Source organism: Phodopus roborovskii, unplaced genomic scaffold (genome assembly GCF_943737965.1).
Source record: "Phodopus roborovskii unplaced genomic scaffold, PHOROB, whole genome shotgun sequence".
In the NCBI taxonomy this organism is placed as follows: Eukaryota; Metazoa; Chordata; class Mammalia; order Rodentia; family Cricetidae; genus Phodopus; species Phodopus roborovskii.
The window spans coordinates 9,201,920-9,221,680 of record NW_026126459.1 but is presented as its reverse complement, the minus strand read 5'-3'; the positions used below and the strand labels follow the sequence as shown (position 1 = coordinate 9,221,680).

Below are 19,761 nucleotides of genomic sequence, written 5' to 3'. Positions count from 1 at the left end.
CTGTAAGAAGGAAGTTTGAAGTGTTTTCTAGAATAATTGTAAGAAAGACTCCTGTGGTTCTGGGACTTCTACTGGTCATGCCTCATTTCAGGGCTGTGATAAGATGCTCCCTCATTCATAGAGAAAAACAAAAAGGGCAGCTCCACAGACAGAGTTGGAAAGACTGGCTGCTTCAAGGTCTGACAGAGGGCCTGGGCTCCAACATGGGCAGCATGTGCCTGAAAGTAATGGTTAGGAAAGAGACCTGGACATCTGGAGTGGGGCAAGCAATCAGAGATGAAGCCCCATTCTGTAAGTGCACCCTGCACTCAGCTCCCACCTCCTGCAACTTTCATCGTCTTCTATACTTCCCAGCCCCTCCCCATGCTCTGCTGCTCAAGGATGACGTGGAGACCTATGGAGACTCATCCTATTGTCTCATTGCTCTGTCATCCAAAGTGGCTGTTGCTCAGGTTGTCATAATGGCTTTCCTCCACCAGCCTCCGTTATCTGCAGACACTCCGGGTCTAGTGGAAACAAGATGGCCAGAGCTGTGCAGAGGTTGGAGCAGGCGAGCCAGAAACGCCACCTACTGGTGGATGTGGCAATGGCCGACAGAAATAGAGCTCACTTGTACTGGGGTTTGATGGGGGCCATCCGTTACAGTTCTGGTAGCAGTGGGTGGAGTAACTGTTTTTATCTATACTTACCCCACTCCTAGCAAGTGGCCTCATGTTTCTCCGTGGTCATCCTCCTGACGCCCTAAAAGAACAGTTTTGTTGATCCTGTAACTTCAAACATGTAGAATCTCATGTTGTACACTCTGTGCCCTTTATCTACTACTCAAGCCTGTCCCTAGCAAAAAGTCTAACCTGCTTTCTGTCTCTAAAGATCTATTCTGGACATGTCCTTCATAAAAATGTAGTCATATTGTGTGTAGTCCTTCATGTCTGGCTTCTTCCCTTGGCATGTTTTCAAGGCTGTCCATGCTGCATGTGTTCTGTTGGCAACTCCTCTCTAGGGCTGAATAATTACTGTATAGAGACATCACATTTTGTTGATACATTCGACTAATGGATGTATAGTGTTTCTATGGACATTTCATTGTGTCTCCCCCTCCTTGTCTTAGTTAGGGTTTCTATTTCTGTGAAGAGATATTATGAACATGCAACTCCTTTTGGGGGGAGGTTTCTAGACGGGGTTTCTCTGTAGCTTTGGAGCCTGTCCTGGAACTCACCCTGTAGACCAGGCTGGCTTCAAACTCACAGAGATCTGCCTGCCTCTGTCTCCCAAGTGCTGAGATTAAAGGTGTGCGCCACTAACATCTGGCTGACCATGTGACTCTTATAAAGGAAAACATTTAATTGGGACTGGTTTGTAGGTTTTTAGGTTCATAGGTTTAGTCCAGTATTATAGTGGGGAACATGGTGGCACACAGGTAGGCATGGTGCTGGAGAAGGAGCTGAGAGTCCTATATCTGGATTGGCAGGCAGCAGGGAGATAGTGAGCCACTCACTGGGCTTGGCTTGAGCTTCTGAAACCCCAAAGCCCACCCCCAGTGATACACTTCCTCCAAAAGGCCACACCTACTCCAACAAGGCCACACCTCCTAATAGTGCCACTCCCTATGGGCCTATGTGGGTCATTTTCATTCAAACCACCACACTCCTCAAAAGCAGGAGGATCTGCCACCTCAGCTGACTGTCCATTGTCTGTCAACAGGATGCTGCCCCAAGTTGATGAGTTTATCCTGGACACCCATAAAAGGGACTCTAGTTGGCCCAAGCATGGAAAAGATGGCTCTGGTGGGCCTTTCCCTACCACAATTTCCTCTGCCTTCCTAAAAGGCCATTAGATTACATTCTTAGAGCTAGCCACCTTGTTCTAATCCCTTATTTGGTCACTTCCTCCCCCATGAGGCAGACTACCAAGGTCCAGCTATCAAAGTATTGAACTCCAGCAATCAAAAGCCACCTTTTTTTGGCTACCCTAATTAGCATGGCCCAGTTAAACACCTCATCCTAACACAGGCTTTTACCTTTTACCTTTGTTTGCCCATGGGCTATGTCTGTATGTTTCCCCTCTATTCAGAGGCAGTCTTTGTCTCTCCAGGACAAACATTCCTTCTCCATTCCCTTGTTCTTTCCCCCTCTTCCTCTGTCTCCTGTCTTTGTCTCTTAATCCCTGCCCTTTGTCACTCTGGGGCAAATAAATCTTCTTTATGCTGAGGATTTGGTCTTCAGATGTCTTGTGTCAAATACTGGCCCTTTCATCAATGTTCCCATAGAATTATTGATACACCCAGGGGCTCCTTGGCATTTTATTCAGTGATGGATGACTTGTGATCCTACCTTCCAATAACTCAGACAGTAACCTTACTTGGAAATAGGGCAATTATAAATGCAGTTGTTAACATGGTGTCTCCATCATAAATATTTTTGTTTTTGTTTTTCAAGACAGGGTTTCCTCTGTGTAGCCCTGGCTGTCCTAGAATTCACTCTACAGACCAGGTTGACCTCCAACTCAAAAGATCTGTCTGCTTCTGCCTCCCGATTGCTGGAATTAAAGGTGTGTGCTGCCACCACCACTGGGCTTCCATCACAAACTCTAAGGACCCAGAACTGTCTACTGTTTAAGGTGCACAGTCTGCTGTAGTGCTCTTAAGTCTCCCTCCCCAAAGCATCTACACCCACCCTCTCTTCCTGGCATGCTCTTGTCCCATAATGCACTCTTAGAGTTAGACACTCTTACTCAGGAAATAAGGGCTGAGTTCCAGATGCGGGTGCCCTAGGCTTGGTAGTGGGGCCACCCAAGCACACAGGTGGGCATCTGATGGGGCTGGGCACTGGTATCTCCTCTGACAAGGTGCTTTGGTTTCTGTGGGCCTCTGGCAACATTTTGGTTTCTATCACAGGGTTCCATATTGCTCCAGAGAAGAGAGATCTAGTTGATGTGTGGGTCCCTGAGGAAAACATGGGGTAGAACAACAGGTCTCAGTTTTATGACAGAGACGCAGGCTGTGTGGAAAGACCCAGGCAAAGTGGAGTCTGTGGGAAAGCATGAGTGAACCCTGTGATTGACTAAATATCCTGAGCCACTTTGTCACTACCACTGGACTCTTGGCCCAGGTGGGAGTTTGTAAATGGCAGAGCTTCAAGGGCACCTGTGCATACCTGGGGCCAAAAGTGATGGCCACTGAGCACTGCCCTACTGTTCTGGTGACCTCAACTCAGTTTGACCTTCCTGAAAGCCCAGCAGCTGTTGACAGTGTTGGTGGTCGCATATTTCCTAGCAAATGCATTTGTGATGGGTAAATGTGGAGGTCTCCTTGGTCTGGACATCCCCTTCAAGTCTTTATCATCCTGGAGACCTCCAGACTGAAACAGGAGCACTCTTGCTAGCAGGAGCTCATCAACATGGGGATGAGAGAAGAGGCACTTTCTGGACCACATCCCTGAAGGGACTGAAGGCTAGGTTCTGGTGACGGGGTTTAGTTCAGGGTTATAAGATGGGGAAGAGGCATAGTCTCTAGGATGGGAGCTACATGGTGGCAAGGGAGACTGAACAAGTAGCAGAGGATACTGGGCTCTCCCCAACCAGCAGGGCTCCTAGGTCAGCTTGCTTTTAATGAAGCAAAAAATAAAAACTGATGCTTTATAGAAGCCACTGTTGCCTGGGACTTTGTTATAGGAGCCAGAAGATGAAAAGGCTGAAATTGCTGGGTCCAGTCCTGAGTGCTGACATTTCCTGGTGGGGGGCGGGGAATCACACGATAAGCCAGATGTGTGCCTTTAACTCTGATTCTCCCACTAGACAGTGGTAGAGGTACTGGTCAGCCTCTGGGGTGAGAATCCAACCAAGGAGTGCTTTGTGGAGCACATAGACAACATCTCTGATGCTCACTGAGTAAGCAGGGACTGCAGCAGCTAGCCTGGAGCTGGAGCGGCACACAGGTCCTCATTGTGTTCTATGTGCCCTATGTCCACAGCACCCAAAGCTGCTCTAGAGACCTTCAGAGAGCAGAGCATCAAGAGTGCACACTCCCCACCAGGGTGATGAGACTTGATGGGGATGTTCACTTTGAAATAAGTGTGAATCCTAGGGTCCACACTACTGTCAACAAGAAAAGAGGAGTCTTTCCTATTAGCGGCTTCTTGTATTAAACTGTGAGAAAAAATCTTCCGTGGGTTGACTTGTGGAGGCTGCATCCATTTGTTTTTTCCTATTAACAGAAGAAAAGAGATAAGCAAATATGTGAGGTAAAGCTCTAAAGTATTTTATCCCCACCCTACAGAGTACATTCCAACACTAATGAGCTCAAAATAAGAGTTATCCGGGCCCAGAGAGGTAGTTCAGTAGCTAAAGCACTTGTTGCTCCTGCAGAGGACCCAGGTTTACTTTCCAGCATCCACATGGAGGCAAAAAACAATCTACAACTCCAGTTCTAGGGGCATCTGATGCCCTCTTCTGGCCTCTATAGGCACTGCATGCAAGTGGCACATAGGATTTACATAGGCAAATCACGCACACACACACACACACACACACACACACACACACACACACACACGCGCGCGCGCGCACACACACGTTATTTAAAAAGAACAAACCCCATATATATGCATATTAAAGCATCTTCTCTACTACTACTCTGTAGTGACACTGAAGTTAGAGGGACTTGGTGTCAGTGATTCATGAGGACATCCCACATGAGCATGACTCCTTTTAAGCCCCAGTGGAAGCCATGACAACTGTCAGACCCTATGGTGACTGAGTTCTGACTGGAGCAAACCCCAGGGGTGCCCTCAGGACTCAAGTTCAGGATATAACAGCTGAGTGAGCCAATGCCTGCCTGATGCTTGGCTGCTAGTTTGTCTGGCATGGCTGCATCCTCGAACCAGTCTTGGGGTTCTGTCTGTATCCAGATGACTCTGGTATGTGAAAGATCCTGGGAGCCCTCCTCTCCTCTGCCTGGAGACAGCACACAGTAGGCAACTACTGCACCCCAAGATAGCCATGAAGCCTCCTCCAGAAAGCCTCCCTGATTCCCCAGGTGACTCAGTGTCCCTCAGGCACTTAAGGTACACACAGTGACCTGTGGGTCTGCCCACCTTCTCTGCACCTATGGAGGTCCCTGGAACTCACTGTAAATACTGCTCCCTGGCCAGGCTGAGGTTGCTGCAGTCCAGAGCCCTGCGCAGTTCCCGTTGCAAGCGTTGCTGCTCACGCTCATGCAGCAGGCTGGCACGAGCCTTCTGGATCCTGCGTCGGTCCCAGTCCATGCTGCGTTGGCGTTCTTCCTCCTGAAGCCTCTGAAGGCAGGAAAAGAGGTTTACCACCTTTCCCCAAGGCCCAGGAACCTGCAGGGTTCATCTGGGAAATATGGCCTGTTTTTATGGATAGAGAAACTGAAGCTTGGAGAAGGAGAAAGGAGGTGACCTCACACACCCTGGCCTTGTCCTGTGGGGCCTGGTGGCTTTCTACCCTCAGATGGCATTGATGCTCTCTTATCCCTGAAGGACCTAGGGACTTGGCTCCCGTAGTGCTCCCAGTCAGGCTGATCTCTATCAAGTCCTCAGGAGGGTTCCCAGCTGACTTAGCAAACCAGATACCATCCCACCGAGCTGCCCAAAGTGGGGATCATCTGTGGATTCCCTGAGCACTGAGCCTCATCCTATGACAACAGTATCACCATGGGGGTGTGGGTGACAGCCTAGTTCTAGAAGTACTGCCTTTCAGCCCTGGATATGCACTCCAGATCCTTCTTGATGAAGCATAGAGCCCTCCAGGAGACACCAGATTAACATAGAGAAGTGGCTTCCAAGAGTTCTCAGCTCAGTGAGCTTCCCACCAATCTCCCAGGAGAAGTAACTGGGTGGGCCAGACTGAAGGAAAGATGAGCACCCACACTGGAGGAGCAGGTGGTGTCCAGCAGGCCTCCTACCAGGGCACAAAGTCAGCCTGCACTGGCTTAGCCACCTGCCACCAGGGACAAATTGCCTTGCTGCTGGGAATCTCAGAAGCCTCTCTAAAAAGGAACTGTTCAAAGACACCACAGCCAGCAGCACATTTGCCTCAACATGAGCTCCATTTCCCAGACCACCCAGGGCACGGAGGGCATGGCAAAGAGAGCACCAAGACACACAGAGCAAGGGCCCGAGCAAGCATCTTAATGTGGGCTTTCTCCCTTTGTGTGTTCCTGCCTTCTAAATCTTCCAGATTAAAAACTGGACCAAAATGCTGGGTTTAAAGCCAGCCAACCTTCATTCCACAGTCCAGCTGAACAGATGTACGACAGACAGACAAAGCCTTCTGCCATTCCTTCCCTGTGCTCTCCTCCCAGGCCAGCCTTCCCTGCAGCCAATCACAGAGTGGCCCTCCGTCCCCCCAGCACTTCTGCCTGGTGGGTTGCTGAGGGGGCAGTCCACATCCTGGGAGTACTATGGTGCAGGGGTTCATTCTCTACCCTCCAGGAACACTTTCCCTTCCCTGACCTCCAAGACATCCCTCTTGGCATCCATCTACCCACTCCTTCCCCAGCTGCCTTCAGCAGCCTGCTTTGTGAATGATGGCCATGCCTGAGTCCCAGACCTCAGGCCTCCTTTCCTGTCTTTTTTACCCATGGTCATGCCCAGGACTGCTATCATATTACCTTCTGTAGATGACAACTCCAAAACATAAGGCTCTAACCTATGCCTTGTTCTGAGTCCTGATCATACATCCTGCGCCCTTCTCTGCTTTTCCCCAATACACCTTACCAGGAATTTGTAGACAAAAAAAATGTAAGAGTCCCCAGTAGCCACCCTGAATAAAGAACTACTAGTGATACATTTCCCAATGTCTTTTACAGTTGGAGTAATCTAAATGTTGTCCATTGAAACATATCTGAAAATGACTTGTAAAACCCCTTAAAAGTGTTATCCTTACTTCTCTTTCTCTACTGTTTTCTCATGTATGTGATGGTTGGCATCTAAGTGGCCATTCTGCGCAAAGGTAGAACCAGGACAGCAGAATACAGTGGTCACAGAGCTTCTCTTCAAGCCTGAGATTGTTTTGAGGACTGATTACATACAGATTCTACCTTGTTCAAAATGCTGTAGCTAGTGCTTTTTGATGTCCTTTTCTTTTGCTGTATCAGGCAAACTGAATCCCACAGACGTTTAATGGACATTACACAGTTAACATGTCTAAAGTTGTACTCATCACCCCCACCCCCACCAACCTGCATGCCCCTCCCACTAACTTCCCATCTCTATAGACACAAGTTCCATCCTTCAAAGGTCTGCAGCCATCCTCAGTTCCTCTCTCACACATGCTACACACATCATGTGTGACCATAGTTTTTGGCTCTTGCCCCCCCACACGATGGGGGATGTCCCTCTGTATGTTATGAATATATGTTTTCCTTACTGGTTGATGAATAAAAGCTGTTTTGGCCAATGGCAAAATGGAACAAGGCAGGAAGCCAGGCAAAATGGGCTACCAGACTAGGAGAATGCTGGGAAGAGGAACAGAGAGTGAGTAGCCAGGAAACACCATGAAGCAGGACACCCAGGTATTCTCTGATTAGCCAAGACCATGTGGAAATACATAGATTAATAGAAATGGGTTAATAATTAAGAGAGATCTAGCCAATAAGAAGCCTGAGCCATTAGCTAAACAGTTTATTTGGGACTGAATGGCTGGCTGCAGAACTGGGTAGCAGAAACTTTCATCTACATCCCCCTCACACACCAGAATGGCCCTGCCTACAGCAGAGGCACCTCTCAGAGTGAGCACTGACACAGGAGCTGGGTGTGGGGGCAACAACTTAGGGGCACAGAGGCAGCTCTGTGGCCCAGGAGGGGCTCACCAGCTTCTCCTGGATTTGCTGCTTCTGAGTGAAGCGGATCTGCTCCAGCTGCTCCCGGCTCATGCCCTTCCAGCGGTCAGGGACCACACGGTGAGGCCCAAAGGAGCTGGCTGCCTGATGTGGGTTCTCAGAGAGCAAGTCGCCATGCAGCAGGTTGGTGATCTCAGTCATGTTGTCCTCTTGCTCTTGTTGTTTCTGTTGCCTCTTCCTTTCTGCCATCTCCATAACCTGAGCAGAGAAGAACCTCAGAATGTGCTGGAGTGACTTAAGGGTCAAGACCTCATCTGGGCCCTGGCTGCAGGCTGGGCTTTGGGTCATTCCCCATAGGTATGTGTACAACTGTGGGTCTCGGCACCAATTTGTCAAAGCAAGGAGCTTCCCCACTGGCTCATCTCCAGGACAGGGCAGTGTGCATTGTAAAACCTTTGGACATCTGTAGGCCACCACCACAAGCTGCCACAGTGGTGACTTCTAAAGGTGGGAGCACACAGCTGCCTCAGCAGTCCTGTTTCAGCATAGCCCCCATTACAAAGGAACTTCTGCCTGGTGGTGACGCACAACTTTAATCCCAGCACTCGGGAGGCAGAGGCAGGTGGGTCTTTATGAGTTCAAGGCCAGCCTGGTCTACAAAGTGAGTTCTAGAACAGCCAGGCTATACAGAGAAACCCTGTCAGGGGTGGGGGGGCAAATTCTTGTTGATTTACTTCTCAAAGCATGGAAGTGAGGGCTGTGTGATTTGTACACCTGCCTTCTCTAGGCTGCAGATATTTCCCTGTGTAGTTATTCTTGGTTGTCGACTTGACTACATACATCTACAGCTGTTGGGTACATGTGTGAGGGACTATTTTTTTTTTTTTTTTGAATTGGAACATTTGAGGTAGGAAGCCTGCAGTGGTTTAAATAAGAATGGCTCCCAATGGATCATATATTTGAATACTCAGTTACAAGGGAGTGGTACTATTTGAGGACTAGAAGGATTAGGAGGTGTGTTGCTGGGGGTGGATTTTAAGGTTTCAAGAGTCCACACCAGGCCCAGCGTCTCTCTCTCCTGTTGCCTGTGTGTCAGTGTGAAAAATTTTCAGCTACTGCTCCAGTGCCACGAATGCCGCCATGCTCCCACCATGATGATACACGGACTAACCTTCAGAAACTGCAAGCAACCCCCCAATTAATGCTTTCTTTCATAAGAGTTGCTCTGATCAAGGTGTCTCTTCACAGCAATAGAACATTGACTAAGAAAATGACCCACTTTAAATCTAGATCACACCTTCTGGTAGCAGCCAGAAGGGAACCCTTGCTTGTTGCCTGCTTGCCCTCACTCTCACTGGCAAGCTCACTCCTCCACTGGTGTTAAGAGCCTACTTCTTTGGGATTCTGAGGTATATTGAAGACCACCTGAGACATCCAGCCTCATGAACCAAATGGACAACTACTGAGTTATTGAAATTTCTGTCAGGAAACAGTCATGCTGGAATAGCCTGACTACAGTTTGTAAGCCACTCTAGTAAACCCCATTTTTATATAGAGAAATTCATTCTATCAGTTCTGTTCCTCTAGAAAACTCTAATATAGGTGTCTAGGAGACATTTCCCAACATTGACTATTATTCTTAGAGAAGAATGGGCAGAGAACTTGAAAGGCAGGGGCTTGCAAGAGGCCAGCTGCTTTGTTCATCTAGCATAGACTTTGTGGCAGACAAAGACCAAATTCAAATACTTGCCATTTAGTATTTAGATGTCCTTGGAAAATTGCTCACCCCTTCTGAGCCTTGCTTTATCAATGACGATGCATTAATCAGCCTCTGTGGTAGGGCTGTCAAATAGCCAAACATGCTAGCAATTTCCTAATTGTTGCCAGCGTTAAAAATATCAGCTACATGGGCTAGAGAGATTAGTTCAATGTTTAAGAGCAGAGGAGCCAAGTTCTCCCAGCTTTCTGTAACTCCACTCCAGAGGATCTGACACCTTAACCTCTGAAGGTACTTGCACTACATGGCACACACACATGCGTGCACACACAATTAAAAATAATAAATCTTAAAATAGTGTTCAGGGTCCTAATGATGAGCTAAACTGTCCTAACACACTGTGTGCATCCTCAGAGTGAACAGAGAGCAGGTGCCATGGCCATTACTGCTTACTATGACATTGTGCCTCAGATTTTGCAGAATGTGCACACATTCTACAAAATGTGAGCAAGGGTGGTTGTGCAGCTTCTTGGAGGACACAGATGGGAGGGACCAACCACATCTTTTCCTTTCTGTGTTGCTGTAATCCTGGCAGTTTCTCTGACCTAGCCAACTTGAGATGGACATGCAGCAGAGGGAAAGACTGGTTTTGTGTTCACAGCTACTGAGGTCTGAGGTGTGCCTTACTGGAGGAGAGTTCGTGAATACTGAATGGTAAGATGGGTGTTGCCTTCAGCTTTGTTCTGCAGATGACAAAAGAGGCCTCAATGGCCTTGTCTAAGGCTACAGAGAAGGGCTTTGTCTTGAACCTTGTTGGTAGGCTCTGAAGCCTGCACTCTAAACCCAGATGTGAAACAAGCAGTCCCCATTGTGCCTGCCCTGCTGATACAAAATGGCCTGCCTGAAATGTTCATTTCTTTTTTGGGACAGGGTCTCTCTCCATAGCCCAGCATGGCCAGGAACTCTTCCTACCATATCCTTGGAGTGCCAGATTACAGGTGGGGGGCCACATACCCAGTGTGGAATTTTCTTTTAGTTTTAATGATTCTGACTAAATAGCAAGGTCTGATTCCAGTCAGGAACAGGAGCTGTGAAGGCTGAAGGGCAGCTTCCTCAGGCAGAGGCTGTGACAGTGCTCCTTGAGTATTCACACAGGAGCTGTGGGGTCTGAAGGCAACACTGTGGATGCTTATTAAAATAGTATGGAATGAGCCAAGCACAGTGGTGTACACCTCTAACCCTGGCACTCAAGAACCAGCCTTACCTACATAGTGAGCTCCAGGACAGCCAGAGCTACATAGTGAGACCCTGTCTTGAAAAAAAACACACACACACACATTTTGTGTGTATTCATATATGTATGTGTATATGTATTAAAGCACACACACACACACACACACACACACACACACACACACACACCCCAAAAATCCATGAGTGAGACACCATGGTTCCACAAGAGTCCCCACAAGTGTCACAGGAGGGGCTCAGTCCACATCTGCTGAATTATAAACACTGAATGCCTACATAGATGATCTGCCAAGAGACATTAACCTGTCAAGAGCTCCCTCCATTCTGCCATTCTAGAGCTGACATCTCCCTCTGTGCTTCCTCTGTAAAACAAAAAAGAACTAAGTTATGTTTAAGAACACTTGTAGTAGGGCTGGAGAGATGACTCAGGGGTTGAGAGCACTGATTGCTATTCCAGAGGACTGGGTTCAATCCCCAGCACCCATACAGCAGCTTGTAACTGTCTGTGACTCCAGTTCCAGGGGACCTGACACCCATAGCAAAACACCAATGCACATTAAAAAAAAACAAAAACAAAAACAAAAAACACTTGCTGCTTGCTGGTGTCCTCTGGATCCCTCGCCAACACTGTTGTTCTGCCTTTTTTTTTTCTCTTTGCAACGCTGGAAACCTGGCTTCTCTGACTCACCTTAGCCTCTCTTGAGTTTTGACTCATGGCTCATTACGGAACATTTTACTGCATTGCATCTCACAGATTCAGCTCACTGTATGCAGCTACCACACCATAAACACAGCCTGCACTATACGAAATCCACCCAGGTGTCTGACTTCAGAGATAGAAGGTTAAGAGTCAAAGGGAAGCAGGGTGTTGTTAGTATTCAGGCATCTGTACAGGCCTGTCCTTGGGGTTCTGACAGGATTTACTCTCACCTGCAGCAACCAAGAGCACCATCTGTGCACATCAACTATGTTCCCTTTTTAAAGGCCCCTACCCACCTCCCATCCTCCTCTCTCTCTCCCTCTCTGTCTGTTCCCCCCCTCTCTCTCCCCCTCTCCTTTCTCCTACTTCTCTTGTCTCCATAGGCCAATCTCCCCCCCCCATTTCCCTTTCCCCCTTTTATGATCCCTTTCCCTAATAAAAAACCCTCTGCTTGAACCCTGTTGCATGGTGTCTTTCTCTTCAGTGCTGCTTTTCTTAAATTACAACAGGTGTAGTGTCACAAGCCTTTAATCCCAGCACTCAGCAGAGGTGGGTAGATCTCTGTGAGTTCAAGACCAGCCTGGTCTATAGAGTGAGTTCCAGGACAGCCAGGGCTACACAGAGAAACCTTAATTAAAAAAAAAAAAACCAAAAAACAGTAAATGTGAAATAAAATCAGCCATTTTCTTCCTAAGGCTATAGGTCTAAAGACAGGGAGAGCTGGTAAATCACCAAGAATAGAACTGCATGGGGAAAACAACAATAGCAATAACAATAACAATAACAATAAAAACAAAACCTAGAGGAGGAAGCAGTTCCCAAAGTAGTAAGAAACTCGGAGCATCTTCAGGAGGGGCTGACGGACAGGAAGCTTGTGGGGAGCCAGGCAGTTGAGAAGAGGAGGGTGCCATCAGTCTGCACTGATTGCTTCATTCCTGAGCTTATGACAAGAACTGAGACCAGCCCAGGCCAAATGGTGTTCATCTGCACAGATGCTCCTGTCCTTGTGTTCTGGAGGTTAAAAAAGTGACACCCTTGTACCCTTGTTGATGTCTGTGGCCTGTGTCACCTCAGAAGACTTTAGGAACCATGCCAGATTAAATCAGAGGGTCATGTTGAACCAGCCCTTCCCTTTGCTGGCCCTGGGAAAAGCTGGCCTTGCCTCTCACTGGACACTACAGCAAGAGAGTTGGCCCTACCCCTCACCACAGGTGAGGATGAACTGACCCTGAGGGCATGCATCTAGCAGTGCTGACTCTGCCTCCTGGTCTGAGGTAGATAGCCCCAGTGGCCCAGACTGACCAGCTCAGCTACCACCCAGAGCCTCAGCCAGGCCTTGGGTTAGCTCACCATAACATCTACCCCATCTAGGATATCTGGAGCTTGTGAAGGGACTGGTGCTGTGGAACAATACCCGCAGGATCTCCATGACACTGAGCAGCCACACCCGCAGGATCTCCATGACACTGAGCAGCCACAGGATATCCCAGAGGAGTTCCGGTGAGGACCCAATGTTGATGGTGTACCAGAAACCAGAGGCCTTGAACAAGACCAGTGACTCATTGCAATGAACATTGCCAGGAACATTGATGGGACAAAGGGGCACTAAGGCCCCAGTGTCACCAGGACAAATGAAGAGGGGTTGGAAAGGTAGGGAATGAGAAGCAAAGAGATTTTTTGTTGTTCTGTTTTGTTCTTATTTTTGTCTGCTTGCTTGCTTTGTTTTGTTCTCTTTTGGAGGGGTGCTACTGGTGTGACAGGAGGATACGGGGGGACCAGGAGGTGAGCAGAACTGGAGGGCACGATGCGAAACTCCCAAAGAGTCAATAAAGAAGTTTAAAAAAAGTGATTCCCTTCCCCAACTCCACAGCTTATATGGTGGTGAAGTTTACAGGTGAGTTGAAGGGCAGGCCAAATCAGATTTCACCTACCTCTGTTAGAGCTGGTGGTTTGAGCAGTCTTAATTTGGGACCCCTCAAAATGTAGGGAGCCCCAGGGAAGCTGCTGTGTGCTTCAGACTGAGCTCAGGGTGCGTATACCTGGTTCTTGTTGAACGCTTTCATGGCTGCACAGACTTCCTTTCTGGTGAAGCCTTCCAACTTCTGCAAGTGTCTGGCTGTCTCATCAAACTTTAGTCTTGTCTGTGTGTGGAGGTCTTCTGCCAAGGGACAAGATGCCATCAGCCTGAGTATGCCCACCAGAAGTACCTGTAGTATGGTGATTCACACTCATTTCTTACCATGGAAGAGAAGGAAGAGTGAGAGGAGGGGGGAAAGCTATTTGCCTCACGGGTTCTGGGAGAGCAGGATGATTTAAGTGTAGCCTGTAGATCTTTGTGAGCAAGGGGTACTAGAGCTCTCTTTGGACTGGTTGTGTCTGCTGTGAATTGGTGATGTCTGCAGCAGTCCTAGGGGGGATTAGTTAGACCTTGCTGACTCTGGTCTATCAGATGTTTTCAGCCTTTTAGAGGCAAGAAGTGGTAGGAACCAGGAGAAAGGGCTGTAGAAACCAGAGAAGACCTAGAGCAAAGAGTCACAGACACTTGTGGAGTGACAGCAGAGATTAGCCAGGCCAGTGAGGGGGACAAGGCTGGGTGAAATTGGAGGGTACCAGGAGTGAAGTAGGAAAGTTGGGAGTCAGAACAGGCTTCCAGACATGGCCTAGCACCGTTATCAGCAGCTACTGCTTAACCTCCGTGTCCCGTACTCTCACTGAGGCACAGTGCTGAGATGCAATGGACATGTGAAAAGTCGAAGGTCAGCAGCTTCTGCTTTCTCTACTTGTGCTAAGAGAGGCTCCACATTTGACTCCAAACACGAAAAGCACTCTCTGGTGCTGGGGATGCAGGGCCTCACACACACTAGGCAGATGCTCTGCTACTGCACTACAAGGCAGTCCTGAAGGCCCAGACTCTTTGGCCTTGGCTTTCTGGCCTCAGCTCACTCTTCATCTGTTAATCTGTCCTGTACCAGATAGTGATCAAGAACTGAGACTGGGCTCAGGACACACGTAACACAGAGGTGAGAAACAGGGGTTCAAAGCATACAAGCCTCCCAAAGAGATATACAAAGTGTGCTAGTCCATTGAGGAGAGGGAGGATGAGATGAAAGAGGAAATGCTGGAATGCTTGGATGGGGAAGCTGGAGGTTAGGGACCAAGAAACTGCTTTTCTAGGAGGACATGTTTATCCAGAGCTGAAGGACTAAATGGTCAGGGCAGGTGCAAAGGCCGTGAGGTGGGAGAGACATGATGGAATCCTAAATGAAAAGGCCAACATGTTTGAAATTCCATGATTGAGATGGAGACATCAGCAGATGTTCTCCAGGTGGGCAGAGGCCCAACATGTATAGTCTATAGGCTGTTTTTAATCTCATTCCACATCCCACGAAGACACTAGATAGCTAGGATGAGGGCATGGGCATGGCATGGTTCAACATGAAATTATTTGAGAACTATCATTCTGCCTGATAAACATATCAGGCAGGAATGGACTAGAAGTGGGAGTGAACAGCTAGAAAGCCACTAGCAGAGAGCCATTCAGGTGAGAAAATCTGATGGCTTGTCTCAACAGTGGTGGCAAAAGGGATGATGAGAAGTGGGCAGTTCAAAGTATATGTAGGGGGTAGAAGGGGACAGCTGAAGATGGGGTCAAGATTGCCTCTCAGATCTCTGGTTGGACAGGCAGAGAAACCAGGGAAAAGACTGGCCTGGAAGGCAAATCCAGGGAGCTGAGGCTGAGAACTAACATTGGAGAGGGGAGCATGAAGCCAGGCTTGCCACAGCAACTCTAATGGACAAGGAGGACAGAGAAGAGGGCTGAATTAACACACAAACTGGAGTTGCTGAGGAGGGCAGAGCAATTGCTCTCACTTAGCTCTGGTTTGCTCTTCCTGGCAGCTGTTCTTTCCAGTTCAGTCACTAGTGACCTGCTCAGAAGACCGGAAGCTGCTATGAGTGTCTGCCAAGGAGTGGATGATGGCCTCCATGGAGGCAGAACATACTGCTTTTTGTTGTTGTTGTTTCTCCATGGAGAGTCCTTTTATGTCAGATACCTGAGGTTTTCAGGGTCCAGTGAGTCCTGGTGAGAACCTGCTAATACTGGGCCTGTGATTGGGTTCCCAAAGGACCATGTGGACCCTCCATTTCCACACCCAGGACACTTAGAAGACCACATACACTTTTATTCATCTTCTAAGTAGGCTGTGTTTCAGCTCCTGCCTCCAGGTTCCTGCCTTGGCAACCCTCAGTGATGGACTGTGACCTTGCAGCTAAATAAACCCTTTCCTCCCCAAGTTGCTTTTGGTTACAGTGTTTCAGCCCAGGAATATAAAGCAAACAAGGGCAATAGAGTACTCAGAAAGCGTTTCCTGTACTGTAGAGGCACACTGGGAGATGTTGACTCCTGGGGCTGAGGTTTTGATTTGGTGGAGCTTTTAAAAGCACCCATAAAAACTGAGCTAGGAGTTGAGATCTGCCACACCAAATCCAGTAGATTCTGTGTCACAAGTTCCACAGACTGGCAATAACTTCAAAAGAAGGAGGTCTCCTGGAAACGGTTGTGGGACTCTTGGCCTGAGGAAAATATTGAGCCATAGTTCTCTTGGCAATTTCTGTTCCTCTATTCTTTTTCTCATATTATCAAAATGCTCATGAGAGCCTATACTGACAAAAGATATAATCATCCCCTGAGATGTGGTCACTGACCATGACCTCATCTCCAGGTAAACCAGCACTTTTCAAATCATACACATCATTCAAATAAGTAGGAAAATATTGAGCTATAGTTCTCATGGCAATTTCTTTTCTTTTATCCTTTTCTCATATTGATACAAATGAGGAACCGTCCCCTGAGATGTGGTCACTAACCATGACCTCATCTCTAGGAGACCAGCGCTTTCAAATCACTCACATAAATACAGTTAGTATCGAAAACTTTCCCAACAATAAAAATTCATATGGCTGTATATGTGTAACTGAGAGTAGGTTTAAACATTTGGTTTAAAAAAAAAAAGCCTTTTGATAGGAAAAAGTCAAATTAGCTCAATATTTTAAAGATTCTTAAGAGCTAGGCAACAATTATTAAACAATAACTGACCATAAAGATTTATTAATCTAATCTTAGAAAATAGGCTGTTAGTTGTGATTAGCCTTGAATGATTTTCTGATTTATTGTTAGCTTTGAAGAAGTTGTAGGTTACTGTACCTAACAACGATGATGTCATTTGTTCTATCTGGATTTGCTTCCATGAATACAATTTCTGAGAAACTATTCTATATCCTGGATAAAAAGCCTTGCTTGAAAGCTGCAAAATACACTCAGATTCAAACTGCCTCTGTGTTTGTTTCTGTTAGTTACCTCCGAATCCTTACCCACCTAGTCTTCGAGAACCCTTGTCCCAGGGACACCCATACCCGGCTGGGGTGGTCCGTGTCTTCTCTTTTAATACCTGCAAGCTTGTGGTCAGCCTGAGCTCTCTCCCACTCTCTGTGCTGTTGCAGGGACCATTCTCTGTTCTGCTCCTCTTGGAACCTCTTCCTCTCATGGAAGTTTAAATCCTCTCCCATGAACTTCTGCATTCCTGAGATGGTGTTCCGCATATCACTGTCTGACACCCGGGCTGGGAGATCTTTCTTGAGGGCCAGTGGATCAGACAGATCGAACTCACGGCGAGTTTCTGGCTTCTGAAAGCTCTGCTGGAAGTCATTGATAGCGCAGCAGAGTTGTTTCCTGTCCCTCCGTTCCCGGTCATGGAGTATGCACATGACTTTGTCATTGTGCCTCATTTCTGCAGCTAGGAAAGACAGAGCAAACATATAAGCTACAATGAGTACAAATAAATCTACTTTAAAATGAATTTTCATGACCTAAGGACAATGTTCCCAAACTGTAACATGATCATTAAAGGAACAGTATCCACTGTATAAAAAGCACTATAAACAGATCTTGAATACATGGGAAAGCCAATTGAAAAGTGAGCACAGGCAAAGCACTGTAAAGAAACCCAAGTGGGCAACATACTTAGAAAGGAACATTAACCTTTCACGGGATACATTCAATGAACTCCAGGCAGAATGCTTAAAATGCTGCCAATGGTATACATTAGCAATGATGTGAGGAATGACATTAAAACTGTTGCACTCACTGCTGTTGAAGCATAATTTGGAACACTTCTAACAAAGCAATTTGACCCACTGATCCCACCCCAGTGTCCCTCTCACATGTGCACAAGGGACATAACACATAGATACTCATTGCATCAGTATTTGCTAAAAATCTGGGTGTGTGGTACACACCTTCAACCCCAGCACTTGGGAGGCAGAGTTTAGCCTGGCCTACAGTCTCTGAACTTTCATGGGCATGCCTACCTGCACATACATAACACATACACACACACACACACACACACACACACAACACACACCATACATAGGCCAACATGGCAAAATGTTGTCATCAAGCCTGGTGGTGGCCACATGTGTGTCTGTTACATTGGTTTTATAAGTGTGAATTACTTTTACAAATAAACAAGATTTAAAAGTTTAGAAAATGTATAATAGTATAAAGAAAAACAACTACTCCAATGTAACCACTGAAACAAATTTTGTCTTTTTCTAATCATATATCTTAAAGCCTAAATTGACAGCACATTTGTCTCTACAATTATTTGTCCATTTTTTTAAATTTTAAAAAGTTCTATAGTATTTAAAAAAAAAAAACCCAAATGTTCAACAATTGGTGAAATTGATGGCCATGAAAGGAAAACTAGATTCTGTTTGACATTTTGAATTGGCAACTAGAACACTATTATATATAGCTACACACTATATGTAACTACTACATGTATACATATTACATACTATACATAAATCACTGAGTTATCTCAGAGGTCTGAGGTCTAGGATGCATGTGTCACTTGTCATCCATCAACAGCTGTCCTCCATAGGTCAGCTTTGAGTTAGAAATAGAGAATGTGTGCATGTGTGTTTAAGGCTTTTCCCTTTCAGAGCAAGAATTTTTAAAGAAAACAATGAAGAACACTCCTTGTATTTAAAATATATTTCCTAAGATGCACATTGAGATTCAATAGCTACTTTTTCTTGAGAGGAATTATGCTCATTAAGTTAAATGACCACAAGAAATTGAGGGATTTTAAAAGGAGAAAGACCATACAAGTAGTGTGTGTGTGTGTGTGTGTGTGTGTCCGTCTGTCCTCATTAGTGCACATGCATGGAACTGAATCCAGGGCCCTGAGAACAACACAAAACTTTTGCTCTGGTTTTCACAGAAATGAAGACATGAAGCCTTAATCGATAGGTGAACATTTTAGAAGTGCTCACCAAAAGTTTCATGCCTAGCTTTTTCAGTTGCTTCTTTTATCTTCTGATCATGAACTTGAATATCCCAGGCTTGTGTATCTCCCTAGGAATGGATAAATGGAGAGAGGTTAGAACCAGCTAGCATTATTCAGTAGGACACAATCCCCTCATCTGGTCATGGCATCAACAAATTGCCTTCCAGCGCTTGGATGGCTTTGCTTGTAGCTGGGTGTCCTGCTTATGCTATCAGCTGCTTACACACACACACACACACACACACACACACACACAGACAGACAGACAGACAGAGTCCCAACAGTGCTTAGGTACCACTCTTCTCGGAAACCTATGATTTTCTCTCCAGACTCCTGCTGTGCCCCCACCCCCCGTGTCTGTCTGTCTGCCCAAACAGTGCTTAGGTACCGCTCTTCTGGGAAACCCTCTATGATTTTCCCTCCAGGCTCCAGTCTGTGCTGGTGCTGATGCCACTGTATTTTTTTGTGGCCGTTTTAAGGCATTGCCTTTTTCACTACATGGTGAACTCTGCAAAGGTCTCCCACCTCCTGGACCCAACTAGGACTAGCCAGGGCATTTGTCACCTGGAAGAATGGAAAACTGAGCTAAGTAGGAGGAAAGCAAATGTCTCCACTCTCCCACTGGCTTCCCCTGGGCTGTCGAGGTAAGGCTTTTCAAGTTGACTCAGCCAAACTTGGTGCTTAGATATAAAGGCTCCTTCAAGCATTGGCTCCTCTCCGGCCCCGGTGCCTCACCCCAATGATCCTGTTCCTGGCGTTGAAGACCCGTCCCTGCCTGCACAGCTCCATGTACCGATTCTTGGCTAGGGTGGCGTCTTGTCGCAGGTCCTTAAGCATCGCTACCTCCATGGCTCTGGAACCGGTGGGCCTTCAGCAGCTTTCAGAATAAACACCGTATTTAAAAAACAAAAAAACAAAAAGCGACAGAGATAAGCAAACT

At 46.9% G+C, this 19,761-nt stretch overlaps 1 protein-coding gene across 1 annotated transcript; it reads right to left on the bottom strand.

The window, feature by feature from the left end:
- Positions 1–3,757: 3,757 nt before the first annotated feature.
- Positions 3,758–19,676, bottom strand: Ribc2 (RIB43A domain with coiled-coils 2). Its single transcript, XM_051189552.1, has 7 exons — positions 19,557–19,676; positions 18,808–18,889; positions 16,917–17,261; positions 13,509–13,627; positions 7,832–8,059; positions 5,125–5,291; positions 3,758–4,201 (listed from the first exon to the last, which is right to left on the bottom strand). The coding sequence occupies exons 1-7, from the start codon at positions 19,668–19,670 to the stop codon at positions 4,123–4,125; spliced, it is 1,134 nt and encodes a 377-aa protein (XP_051045509.1). The 5' UTR covers positions 19,671–19,676; the 3' UTR covers positions 3,758–4,122.
- Between the last annotated feature and the right edge of the window lie 85 nt (positions 19,677–19,761).